The 14330-nt window shown below is 38.1% G+C and overlaps 1 protein-coding gene across 1 annotated transcript in view; it reads left to right on the forward strand.

The window, feature by feature from the left end:
• Window positions 1–6853, forward strand: part of LOC139740855 (uncharacterized) — a 53561-nt gene extending 46708 nt beyond the window's left edge. The window contains exons 10-11 of the mRNA XM_071651436.1: window positions 971–3751; window positions 4792–6853. Of these exons, the coding sequence (XP_071507537.1) occupies window positions 971–3751; window positions 4792–5202 (3192 nt within the window). The 3' untranslated portion in view covers window positions 5203–6853. The remainder of the gene's footprint in view (window positions 1–970; window positions 3752–4791) is intronic.
• Window positions 6854–14330: the final 7477 nt, after the last annotated feature.

Consider the following 14330-nt stretch of genomic DNA (forward strand, 5'->3'; position numbering starts at 1 on the left):
GTGGGGGGTGGGAGGGCTTTGGGGTTCTTTTATGACATCTGACTTGAATAGGGTATGCATCTGGTCTCTTGTTAGTGAGCTATAGGAGAATATCATAGCTTAACTTAGTTTTTATCATTTGATGGGCAACAGAGGGTTGATTTGTTCAGCATAAACTCCTGTTGTGTTCCAAACTTGACCACCTACTCCAGGAAACACTGATAGAATACTTTTAAACCTACAATGTAGTTGGTTTGATCCATATTCATTATTATCAAAATATGCCTGTGATGTTGTGTCATTCTTTGACTGACAACAGTACTGTCTTCACATAGTCTTATAGAGTTTGTCAGTGTTACACTCAAGAAGTTGAGTTTATACATGCTCCTTCAATTTTATGGACCAGTATGTGTGTCATTATACCCTTTTGAAAACCTCTTCCTTCTTAGTACATAGAAAAATACACATCCCTTTTCATTCTTTTCCCTCTTTTGTAATAAAGTTGTAATCACTCTGTCATAATTCCTTTGCTATTTCGTAGATATTCTGTGGGGATGATTTTGAAGGATTTCTAGTCCTATGGAGGACTGTCACTGCTAATCACTTAATAAAAGGGAAATCCTGTTTTGACATTTTTGAACAAGTTCTTATCATGGGCACACTATGAGCTATATTTGAATTAGATTATTAGAGTTGATGCTGGCAGCATTTCTTGACTACGCAACAATTATTGCTAATATGAGCGTATAATAATTGGTTTGAAGTTACTTCTATGACTCTTGCTTGGGAATCCCAGGAATATGTAGTTTGAAATGTGAGGCAGCAAAACCAAAAACACCGAAGGAGGTGTGATGAAATATGATATTAAAGCATGCTTGAATAGTGAAACTCAAATTTCCCTGTTCTGTGCTATATCTCTTTTTTCATTGCATAGACAGGACTGCAGTATTTCAATGAGTGTATATAAAATGTATCATCTTATGTTGCACAGGTTGCAGTATCTGGAAATATGTCAGATGAAGAGCAGAGGCCTCAGACACCGGATCTGCCCTTCATCATGGAAGAAAGTTTGGAAGAGATTAGTGTTGAAGAGCCCAGTCTGCCAAGTTGGATTCCTACAGAAAAGTGCAATGACCCCAGTCCACCAATATTTTGCCCTTCCGGAGCCAAAGATGACGATGTTGTCGATGGCTATGGCAACCGCACCCACGATCATGGCCGGAGCATTGAGTATGAGGACATTCTGATCGCTAGGGAAGCTTTCTCAGAGAATGACGCATTCAGCATTAGTGATGCTTCAGAGGTGTCAGCAGAAGACTTTGCATTTGATGATCATCTTCCACTGAAGTATGAGGAGGAAGAAGAGGAGGGTGAGCTTGATGATGACTTGGCCTTGCCGCTGAGTGAGACACCAGACATCATGGAGCTGACGGATGAGATGCTGGATGCCTACCTCCAGCTGGAAGAGGACCGGATCCAGGAGGTGGAGGCAGAAATGGCTGAGGATGAGAAGACGTCCAAGGCTGCCGAAGCTCTGGAGTTCTGGTCCATGTCACCCAGGGAAGACCACATGCTGAAAGCAGAGGAGCTGGATAGGATGCGGGCTGCCCTCAGGCAGGTGCAGGCTGAGAGGGGAATTGAGGAGGAGGAAGATGGAGAGAATACTGGAGAAGAAGAGAGGATGTCCCTGGAAATAATGTGCAATGCTTATGCAAAAGCTATCTCAAATATAGAGGAGCACCATGGCCGCTTGGGATCTGTCGGTTCAGACTTCTTGTCTGAGGAGGCAGAAGAAGCCCTGGAGTGTCTGGCATCAGATGATGACATCGGAGATGAATATGATGGCGACCTGGATGATGACTGCTTCTTGGTTGAGGACTCCGCCCATGATGTTGCTCTTCCAGACTGTGTCTTCATGGAAGAGACCCAAGAATTCAATGATGATTATGCTGGATGGATGATTGGGTCAATGGAAGATGTTGCTGAATGTCCAGATTCATTAGAAATGGACTACATGAACACCCCTGATAGGTCTGAGAGCAGCAAGCAAACTGATAGCAGTCTGGGTGGAGAGGAGGAAGAGGAGGAGGAGGAGAAGAATGAAACTATTGATGATCTCCCAGAACTCTGCCCAGAGGACTCCATTTTTGCTTCCGCAGATTATGAGTCTTCATCTGTATCATCATCACCACTGCTTTCTACTTGGCCCCTGGACAGCCATCAGTTTAGCCCACCGATCTCTGAGGAGTCTTCAACCAACTCACTATTCTCATCCCTCAGGAGTCTGTCCTCAGCACCAGAGTTAGGAGCCTACCTCAAGTCCACCAACCTGATTCCATCCCTCGTCCATGTATCCACCGACGATTCTCTCAGTGAGGACAGACAAACTGAGAACAGCATTCCTGCCGTTTCCCACCGAAGGAAGAGCCTGGGACAAAGAACACATTCCCAGTGGTCTAATGATGCCACTCAGAGGAAAGTTGAGGAGAAAGACAACTTACTGGAAATAACGGACATCAGTCTTACTCACATGTATGAATCTCTTGACTTTGTAACAGAGCTGGTTCATCAAATTGCTCCAGAAGAAAAGAGCAGAAGTCACAATAAAAAATCACGTTTTGATAGTTTCACAGAAGCAATCAGGGAAGCAAAATTCTCAACCCCCCACCAACTCTCTGACAGTTTTGATATTGTTTCTAGCATTGTACGCAAGATGGTTCCAACCGACGATGATCAGTCAACCTCAGTGGAGGAATCAACCACAGCCAGCGAACAAACACATGCCAATCAGGAAGTGAACTATTACAGCCAATCAGAGGATTCAGCTGAGCTTAGCTTACAGGAAGTAGAGAGCTGCAGCGCCATTACATTGAGTGATTCACTCTCTAACGACCATTCACTGTGGAACACTTGTACTGGTAGTTTCAATTTCACGTGGCCCGCCAGTACTACGGCACACTGTGATAGTTGTGAGTGCAAGGAACTTGCTAGTATACAGGCTGCGGTGAAACATACTTTGTCCAAGGCATTACAGGAAGACGACCAAGCCATGGAACGAAGCAAGAAGTCAAAGAAACACAAGCGAAACAAGCGAAAGTCGGGATCCACCTCCACAGAGTCCTCGGCCCAAAATGACGGAACAGAGGGGAGTGTTACAGGCAGCTGTGACACTGGATTCCACTCCTTGATGAGCGTGGATGATGAAAAATCCAGCATGGATGCCAGTAAAATCACTGAAACAGACAGTCCATGCACTGTTGTAGATGAGAATGATGAATCAGCGAACAAGTCTGGCTACATGAGCTACATTTCACAGTTGGCTGAGGCGTGCTCTGAGGGAAATCTTGACCAGTACCTGAGTAGCAAAAAACACAAGCAGTGCTACCTGTGGTCAGTACCACCAGCTGCCAAGGACACCCCAGAGGAGCTGGCCTTGAAGGCTGACATTGCAGAGCTGGAAGAGACAGTCAGTGATCTCCTGGTGCCCACTGAGGAGCTGGAGTCCAAGTGGGACCTCAACTCCCAGGCCTCCAATGACACTGACCAGCTCATGGAGGCCACTAACCATCTGGTGGAAGAACTGAAGAGTGGTGGGAACCTGGACGTCGACGACCTCCGGGAAGACCAGGTGGGCAGCTGGAAGGACGTCATTGTCCTGTGGATGGACAAGAATGGAAAGATGAGAGATACAGAGACGCAGGGCTGCACTCCAATCACCATCTCACCTGATTACTTATACTCTGAAGATGGCCACATGACCCCCATCATAGAGGTAAGTTTATTGGTTCTATGGAGAACAAGATTTGTCATTTTATCCTTTTCATATTAAAATACATAGATGTACATGTATGCAATATACATGCATACAAACATACATGCAAACATACATGCATCGTGTATGCATCTGCATAATGAATATTTAGTGCACCCTTTCCAGAACATGAGATGCAAGAGTGTATACATCATACAACTATGTTTTCATACAATAGCATATTTATTCTGTGAACTACAGCGCTCATGTTATAGAAGGTTTGTCATTTAGCCATTGGTAGTTTGGAGAAAAATGCTGCGTGTGAATATTCTTTGCTCCACTGATAAGATTCTTGGACAAGGATAGCATTTACAGGAACAATAGTAAAAACAAATGTATTTACTTCTGTTCTCGCTGATCTTTTTTAACAAACTCCATTCATGAAAAATACATGTAAGTAAAATACTGTAAAACCGGAAATTTTAATTTACGTAGAATTTGTGTGAATTTTGCGAGGAGCCAAGATTCCTGAAATTAAAATACATGGGAAAATCTTGTCTACACCACTATGTATTGAATGCCAATTAGCGAAAATGTAATGTCGCAATAAAGGTCATCTGCTAAAATTTGCAAAATTTCCATGTTGCATGAAAGGCTTTTTGCTCCAATTCGTGAAAATATCATGCCTCAAATATTTCTGGGGTAACAGTATTTTTTTTTTCATTGCATTCAAAGGAGGACATCATTTTGTTATAAATACATATAACTCCATACAGATACTCTTCATGAATGCAATAAACACTTCACAACACCAGTTTATTGGTACATGTAATTTGAATTCAAGTGAAAGAGTATCATCTTTTTTTTTTATGCATTGCTAGCACAGATATTTAATTATATACCCAGTATAGCAAAAGTAATTTGCTCAAAGGATGCATTCATTGTTTTAATGCAGGCCTACTCAGAATTTGCTGGAATCATCAAAGCATCCTCTGCAGTATTTAAACAGGTGTTTGATTTTAATCTCATTTCCAATTTCCTCCATTTATTCTCCTAACCAGGAAATCACATCGTTAACGGAGCCAGGCACCCAGCAGGAAGCGGTCTCCCGGTATACCAGACCCAACCCTGGGGAGTTCGGTCCACCAGCAAAAGATGAGACGGATGCCCCTCCCTCAGCCCTGCCGAGATATGCGGCGGAGACTGTGAGGCCTGTAACCTATGTGAAGGATGCTTGTGAGCAGTACGAGATTCCCATAGTGCAGAGTAAGTCGGTTTTGAGACGGTCGTTGGGTGTGGCCCTCACAATCCACCTGCTCCTCTTCTTGTGCGTCATCCTCATCATTGTACTGCCCTCTGTAGTTGTCCATACCAATGGTGACTGCCACCTCTACCTGATGGACAATCTTATGCTAGACTCTTCCAGATGGGGTCCAGTTAAAAACTATGTCCATGGTTCACCACCGGTGTAGGACTTTGCAATGCATTGTGGGTCAGTAGACTCACTGGACAGTCAGAAATCAATTCTATTGGTCTCCTTGGCTTGGATGTGTAGATCCTTGTCATAGTGTGTATTAGAAAAAAGGCAAAAATTGTTGGTATCATAACTGGATGTAGCCAATGAAATATTTTTGGAATACATTTGAATGTGTTTCCCCACATCAGGGCTGTGACATATGACAAGGATCTATACATGCATTTCAAGAACAGACAAATAGCATATGCCTCCAGCTTCTTAATGGAAGGTAACTGCTGCGTACTCTATAATATCGGTCACCTTCCATTAAACTGGAGTTGTGTTTTACTTACAGGTTTGTATTAATCATGGACCATCGTTCTGTGTACTTAATATGTCTCAGCTTTCCCAAGCTTGCATCTTTTTTAGCATGACTGATTTGTGAATATCATGCTCTTCATTTTGCTGCAATCTTTGAGCTTGTCACTGGATGCCTTGCCAAACATAATTCCTAGATTGCCATGAAAATAAATATATTTTGGATTGATTTATAGAAGCTTTTGATTAATCCATAATGTTATCTGACAACTCGTTCAAAAAGGCACAAATGAAAGCTTTGTTAACATTTAGAATTTATGAAGTCCTGAGCTATGTCTGAAGGACAATGTAATGTAACCAGCTGCTGTTTTTATTTTCTCAAAATATGCTGTTGACTGCCAGGTGTATGGAATTTGCTACAATGCAATGGCAGAGGAAAAGTCTCTTGTTTTGTTGGATTTTTTTTGTTTGTTTGGCAATGCAAAATTTCTCTTCCATTGCCATAATTCTAGAGGAAAAAGATTGTCACAAAGACAGTGCTAAATCACCTTGCTCACTGAAGGAGTTTTTGATATTCTTGTAGCGCCAATGACAAGTTGAAGAGAAAATTGAAAAGTTCTAAGGCTTTGTAATTTCTCCTTGCTGGTGAAAATTAAAATATAAGCCATGTGGGCTGCATTATATCTATTTGTTGATTTAAAAGCAACTTGAAAAAGGAAGCAGACTGCAATATGAAACCTTCCTACCAGTATACAGTGACTGTGTAACATTGTATTTGGCTTTCTCTGTATTGTTATGTAGCAATACCAGCATAATGTGTGAATGTATACTCCTTTTTAAGTTATTTGAGTTAAAAAGTGATGGTATGTGACATGTTCTGTAATTATCAGTGGCCTATGTATGGAAGTCTGTGTGTCTCTTATAATACATTTGTGGCATGGATGGCAAGTTCACATATGTTCTGCATGTTTAATGGCTGATTGTAAGAACCGAGCTGGATGTAGATATTCCTCTGGTGAAATTTCGTTGTCTTTATCTCTTTACTTATCTTTAGTTACTACCTTCTGCCATGATTGATGTTCTCTGTATACAAGTGAAATGTGTATGCTGATCCTGTAGTAAATAGTGCTTGTACATACTGTAAACACATTGTAAATTGTTTAACAATGGTAATGTACCATTTTGTACAAATGTATACAGCTGTGTAATTATACCAAGAATGTAAATATGATGCACTTGGATGACTTACAATGTCTGTTTATGATCTCTGTGTGTGCGAGTATGCATTGCTTTTACTATGCCATGTGTAACAGGTGACTGATAATCATGTGTTTTTATCTATTTTTTTTTGGGGGGGGGGGTGGGCAGACAAATAGGTTGCTTTGAGCATGTATGTGTATGTGTGCATGTCTGTCTGTCTGTGTGTGATGCTGTATTGGGATGCAATATATTTCTTGCCTTTCATCATGTTATTGCCACTTTCTGTTTTTGTTTCCAGTAAATTTGGTTAGCTTTCATAATGTGTCTGCAAAGGACAGGCAGTACAGGAAGGCTAGTGCACTACCCAGATTGCAGAAGACAAAGTACTGCATGTTTTTAGTGCAAGACATATTTGCTAAAGTTTGGGGGAGGGGGAGGAAAACGAGGCAGTTTTCTAAAATATTTTCTTATCAAATTTGATTTCAAACTAAAATGATGTCTAAACTTACAGCTAAAGTTTAAACTTTGTTTCCTAGCATGTCAGCATCAAATGAGATGAGTCAGTAGATCAGTAAAGCTTCAAGTTTGCAATTGGCTTGAAACTATATCGGTATAATATTATGCTAGGATGCTTTGTATTATTCCAACTCTCACTGTAGCCCTTGGGAAATTGTGTCAAAGGGTAAATGAGCCAAGTGGTTGTTTTTGTCTAGTTGAAGTCTCAACTAAACCAGTCTTTATGTAAGTAATGTTCTAGAGAAATATTTCCAAGTGCCAACTTCATGCATAAACAATGGAAGGAAAGCAAACCTAAGCTAGATTTGTAGGGGTTGGGTGCCATGTCTAATCCATGTAGAAAGAGATACAATTCATACAGTTTTTATATATCATATTACCCACACATATGACCTTAAGGAGTGATAAAAGATTATGGCTTTGCCAGTAGAATTTTGCAGATCATCTGTTATCATGATTATGTTACCCCCACCCCCCCCCCCCCCAACCCTGTCTTAGGTCAATAAAGCAAGGGTTAGAGGTTAGAGTGGTCATTTCCTGTCTCGGTCATGCTGATAATTTGAGATAACACTGATCCTACTTCCTGGTCTTTCTTTCACGAGGAAACAACCAATTTTTGTTATTCCTTCACTGAGAGCAGCCAATTGTCCTTTTACTTTTATCAAACTTTTGTTTGACTTGGCAAGTGTTGCAAGACTTGTTTTTGTAGCAATTCATTAGCTGTCTCTTCAAAAGATGAAAGATTATATTATATCTTCCAAGCTTTTCTTGATTTTAAAATTCCTCTATTCATGAAATTTATCATTCATATATTATCAGCATTTTTGTAAGGTTATTATTGTAACTATTTGGTAACTTTTATTATGTTTATTACCTTATTATTATTATTATCATTATTATTATTGTTATTATTATTATTATTATTATTATTATTATTATTATTATTATTATTATTATTATTATTATTATTATTATTATTATTATTATTATTCCCTTCTGTGTTCATTTTCTTTTCTTCATGTCCTTCCTCTACTAGTACCTGTCCTACACTAGTTTCCTGTTTCAAACATCCTGTACCTCCACTTCCTGTGTGCAACCTGTGCAGCCTCTCTCTCTCTCTCTCCCCTCTCCCAGCCCTCCCCCACCCCCATCCCTTCCCCATCCCCATCCCTTCCCAACCTACAATCTATCTTTGTAATGTCTTGTGTCTGCTGTCTGTCATCTCAGCTTGCTCATTGTGTGTTTAATGCTCTCCATTTCGTGGCAATAAATTTCACTGTAATACCTATCCTGTTGAGTCCTTATTCCTCAACTTTTGTCTGTACCTGATGAGGGTGTGCATATTTCACTGGTGAAAGAGTTTTGCCAATTATCCTGGCATCTCTTTTTTTAATACTTCTTTCCTTTGCTTCTTTCTTCCTGTTTTGTCTGATCTTTCCTCACTCATTTACCTTGTTTTCTCTTTTCTATATGTAATCCTCAATCATGGTTGTTACATCATTCTGTGTGCAATACATTTTAAGAAGCAGTCTGCTACTTTGAATATGCATCATCATGATTGCATTTGGTCCTTTTGTTCATTTCTTTTTAAATCTAGCCTTACCCCATTTTCTCCTAAATCATTAATACTGTCTTTTCATTACCCACCTAGATAACTTCTTGTCTGTTTGTTTTTTGTCCAGGTCATAGTACAACTGGACTTTATTCCTGCACACTTTACATCTTTAATATATTACATACCTCCCTTCATCCTTTTGTGCCCATCTGTATACTTCTATAACACCATAGCAACACATCAACTTTCACTTTCACAGCAGTAATGAGGTCAGTGTTTGCACAGGAAACATAAGATTGATATTAGACTTCTGTGTAAACATTCACATTCACTGAAAAGAATTTCCTCATAGATAGTTCCTGCCCTGCTTCCTCCCAGACACTGTTTTTCATGCTCATATAACACCATGACTAGAGTATTTCCTTGTATTCAGTATTCACCAGTAGCCCCCATTATAATGCTGTTCAGCTAATACAATGCTCATATCAATGTAATGCTGATATTAATGTAATGCTTGTAATTAGTATTAGTGCCTTATTCATCTATTAATCTGATCCTTATCTAACGCTTATATTTTCATATCATTATGTTCATGTTGAGTAAGGCTAGCAGACTGCTTCTTGCATGATGTACAGTCACATTTTCAGTAAACACTGGTTGATTTTTTATGTCATATTTCCTCCTCCTAAGCTTCATTCTTTTTAATACCTTCCTTGCACCACCATTCCTGCCCAAGTTGTTCCTTCTATTCTTTGCTGCTTGGTCTTCATCGTACACAACTTCCTGTATCTCCCCTCCTTTACACTATAATTTATTTATTTGTTTATTTGTTTATTTATTTATTATTATTATTATTATTATTATTATTATTATTATTATTATTATTATTATTATTATTATTATTATTATTATTATTATTATATTTATTATTACTATGATTATCATCTTCATAATTATTATTATTGCCATATTGAAATTATTTCCTAAAACAGAAATAGCAGTATATTTCAAGTATTACTCTATTAAATGCATTTGTTAGAACCACAGAGAATTTGATCCATGTTCTTTCAAATTTTATTTTGATGGATGCTGCTTTTGTATGTGCGCCAATGTACCTATTGTGTTTGTGAGACCAGGAAATAGGGTAATGCTCAGAGTGTTACTGCTGCTAAATTTATATCAACTCCTCTTTTCTCTCTTTCCCATGCTCATTTTGTCACTCTCTTACATGCAAATTCTGTGAAAATGACATTTGTTTTAGATTCCTCTACTGGTGATTGCTACCAACTTCTTGGTGATACCGTGTAGTCGCATAGAAATTATAGACTTGCCTCTGCCCTTTAGTGTTCTCCAGGAAGTACAATGAAATACAGAGGAATTTATCATGCTGTTTTTATTTATGAAAAGGAACAAACCTGTATTATCAATGTAGTAAGAACCTTGTTGAGTCCATTTTTTCTAAAATTCATCCTTTGCATGTTATAAATCCATCTGCATCAGCATCCCTTTGTGGAATAGGTTAGTGTGATGTGTGTGTGTGAAATGCATGAAATTTCACGTGTTGCTTGTGACCTGTGTGTGATCTTGAGCAGAAGATGTCTTTGTGTATGTGTACGAAAATTCAATAGCAAACTAACCTCTGCAGCAATATCTTGATATGCTTTCCGTTGATAAGATTAAGGTCATGTCCTGTCGTCAGTCACCAAAATATCCAGCTCGGTCAATCTCACTTCTTCATTTGTGTCATATTTTGTTGAGTTGAATTTCATGTTATGGAAAATCTCATTGTAACATTTATGTTAGGTGGCTATTGGTATTCTTTTATCAACATCAATTCATTGTTCTAGTATTCTGTTCAGAATAACTTAATAATTTGTGAAAACTTGTCATTGGTGGAGCTTGTTTCCTCTGTAGAATTGTATGTGTTTGTCATGATTGTAACAGATTTAGTCTGCAAACTGTTGTCAAGGAATGAACTTTCCTTATAGATGGAATATACAGAAGATCAAGTAAACACTTTATTCTGTGAAATGTAATCTATGGCCTCATCTCAAGGTCCACCTTCTTATGGTCACTGCACCGGTATGTGGTCCAGTGGACAGTTGACCAGTGGGAGAGCAGGTCACACATCTTTGTAAAGTTTTCCAGAACTTTAACTGACACCTTTTATAAAAGAAAAAAGAAGATCTCCATTCCATATTATGTGATTTTCGTTGTTCTGATTGCATCATGTTGTAAATCATTGCTTGAAATCATTACCTGTCTTTTTCTCTCTCCCTACCTCCAGCAACGAGAATAGCCTGTCAGAAATATCATGCACACATTAAAGTAAATTTGTGTTTATCTAGCTAAGTAGTATGACATTTTATCACTCTTATGATTGAGGGTGAAGTTTTAAGTTGGGATGTCATTAAGTAAGGGGTGTTAAGATATATCATCAGTCATTTCAGGTATTGTAGCACATAAGTTTTGTAATGTAGATACATGTAAGATATATGGATACTATTTGAGAGAAATAGAGATTTATTTGGGGTAGACAACTACTGGTAAGAATAGGTGTAGAATGAATGCATTTATGTATATGTTGGCCAACTTTCTCTCTCATGTAGGGTAAGTTTTTCTCTCTGAATTCTGTGCAAATTATTGTATTATTCCTGTTTTTGATTGGCCAAATAGCAGTCCCTTCCATGAGTGGATTGTTTGCAGAACTTGCCACAAGGACATTGCTTACATTGCTGCCAAAGGTCTTAAATAAAACATGCCCAGAGAAAGTAATATCCTTATCTACATATTTGCAGCTGCATGAATGGACTCAATACCAATGCAGAATCGTTGTGCCAAATTTAAAAGTGCAGGTCAGTATTGAAGTAACTCTCCAAAGGATGTACACTAGATGGGTAGGCAGTAGGTTTCGTAGTTCTTTATGTGCTGAAAGTAAAAGGGCAAAAGTGGTGCTAGATTGATAGCAATAAATAGCATTGTCTTCAAGTATGCAGACAAATAATGGGAAGAATTGGCTGAAAAATGTACGTCTCTGGTTTAATATCAAGACATGCTCAAATGTGTCTGCATGCTGATTGCTCTTCTATTTCCACTTTTATGTATTTTAATGCCAAGAGTTAGGTGAGGAATATAGTTTATATTGTACAGCAGGGTGTTGTTTTAGATGTAAAGGTAGACATGAAATGTACGATCAGTTAGTAAACTTGTGCAACAGTATCAATGTTTTGCCAGGATGTAAGCAATTATAGAATATGCACGTTCTTGTCCAAAGAGGGTTTGTTTTGTAAGAATTCTGAAGTATTTTTACTTCTAGGCAGCTATTGTACCACTTTATGTATGAATGATATTTGTATGCAATGGGCGTAGTAAGCCAAGTTTTGTTTATTGGGTATATTTTGTCTTATGATATAATACGGGTAAGTTATTGTCAGCATCGAGTATAAGTCTAAGGTTACGAGTGAAGGATTAAGGCGATTAGTGAACTGTAATGGATTACATCATCTTGTGGCTCAAAACTTATCATGCATGCAGCCTGCAGTATCAACTCTGGTCCAGAGGCATTGTTTGTTAGAACCATCTTGCTTAATCCTTTGGATTTTATTTTTTTTCATGAAATTTTGATTTCTTAACAATCTTGAAAAGAGTGACCAGTGTAAGGACTACCTCATTTGTGTTCTTGAAAAGAATTTTGTGAAAAGTGTTGGACACTGAGACCTTTTAAAACAATGAGTAAGTGGTTTCAATGTAGGCATCTGTACAGAAATACAGTATGAGATTTTAACCTCTTGAGAGATGTTTTGATTTTATGGTAACTTTATCCATACACTCTACATAAATTGAATCTGTGACTAGGCCAGAAGTGCCGAGTATTTTGACTGTGCACCTATTCCCTAAATATGTGAGTGAATTGAGTAAAAATCTGTCAGTTTCAATCAGGCAAGATTTGATATGTTTGGGTAGCTGTGAGGATGGCTGGAAGCACAAAGATAGGCCTGAAGAAGAATTGTCAACTGACACCCACCTTGTGGTCTAATTGACCACTGCTGTAATTGATAGCTGAACTCATTATCATTGCATGTCATTGTAGCCACAAGATTGCCATTGCAGATTAAGCAGTATTTGTGTAAGGCAGTATTAAGATTACATTGTGTATTAAGCAGAATTAACAGCTCATGATAAGTCGGGTTTGTACCATAAGGCTCAAAGTGTAAAAACAGAAGAATAAGGCTGTAAAAGTATTACTTGTATGTGCAAGGGTTATGATGTACAATTGTAAATTATCTAAGTTATATAGGATGTAAAGTGTAAAGTGTAAAGAAAAAGGGTTCTGTAAAGTGTATATGCTGTATGACATAATGAAATAGGTATTATTATTATCATTATTATTTTTTGTAAGGTGCAATTTCTGTGACGGACTATTTTGGTTATCTCGACCAACCAAACCAACCAGTCAAGAGTTCTGGAGAATAAATTCTGAAAAAATTGATATCATCGCTGTGTGTGTGTTTTATCTGTGGCATGTATTGTGCATTAGTCATGACTGATATCCTTGGGCCCATTTGATAAAGACTTACAATTGATCTTATGCTCGATTTATCAAGTGTGACTCAGTGAATCGAGTCTCATATTCAATCTTATGATCAGTCTTTATGAAAAGGACCAAAAAAGTGATGTACAGTGCACTTTCATTATAACGAACATGGTTATGATGAAATTCCGGTTACAATGAAGTAAATATTCAGACCGCAGTATTATCTGCTCTATGTTTTTTATTGTTTATTTGTTCGGTTATAACAAAATTTTGATATAACGAAAGAAAACTGGCGGTTCCGAGGACTTGGTTATAATGGGAGTCCACTGTATAAGGAAATGTTGAATATGTACCAAACAGAAAGTACACAAACAGAACTACACCACTGATCCTATGAGATATGGACTTCATTCAAATGATTTAACTTAACGTGCTAAAACAGATTGAATAGTAAGATGATCATCTTTTGCTAAAATTATTTTTCAAGGGGAGTTTTTAAAGAAGAATGATATGATTCTCTGGACACATATGTATGATACAGCATGATGTAATGTAGTAATGATCAGGTTGGTACGTGTGTTATGATAAAAAAAAAGTTGAATTGGAATACTCCCTGTACAGTGTATATGCCAGACCTATGCTAACTGGCTTAATACTGTAGCTCTAAGCAGTGCTAAGTACTCAAAGTAGTTTATGTAGCATTTGAATATCAAAGGTGTTCAGATTACCAAGGAAACATTGTGGACAGGAAAGAGAAAAAAAAAAGAGAAGTAACAGGAAAATGAAAGTGAAAGTACAAACAAAGGAATGGGGAAAGTTTGTTAGAGGCAGAGTGTGTGTGAGAGAGAGAGAGAGTCGGAGAGGGAGGGGGAGGGAGAGAAAGGGAGTCATATAGGAGAGAGAGAGCAATCAACATATTGACTTAGATGTGACACAAACTGTGACCACGATTCTACTTTTCTCAATCAAATATTAAAGTCATTTGCATTTTGTCATATCCAGTAGTCAACTGCCCAAACAT

This window comes from Diadema antillarum, unplaced genomic scaffold (assembly GCF_040938485.1).
Source record: "Diadema antillarum isolate AM-2024a unplaced genomic scaffold, OU_Dant_1.0 seq00000889_RagTag, whole genome shotgun sequence".
NCBI classification, from domain to species: domain Eukaryota; kingdom Metazoa; phylum Echinodermata; class Echinoidea; order Diadematoida; family Diadematidae; genus Diadema; species Diadema antillarum.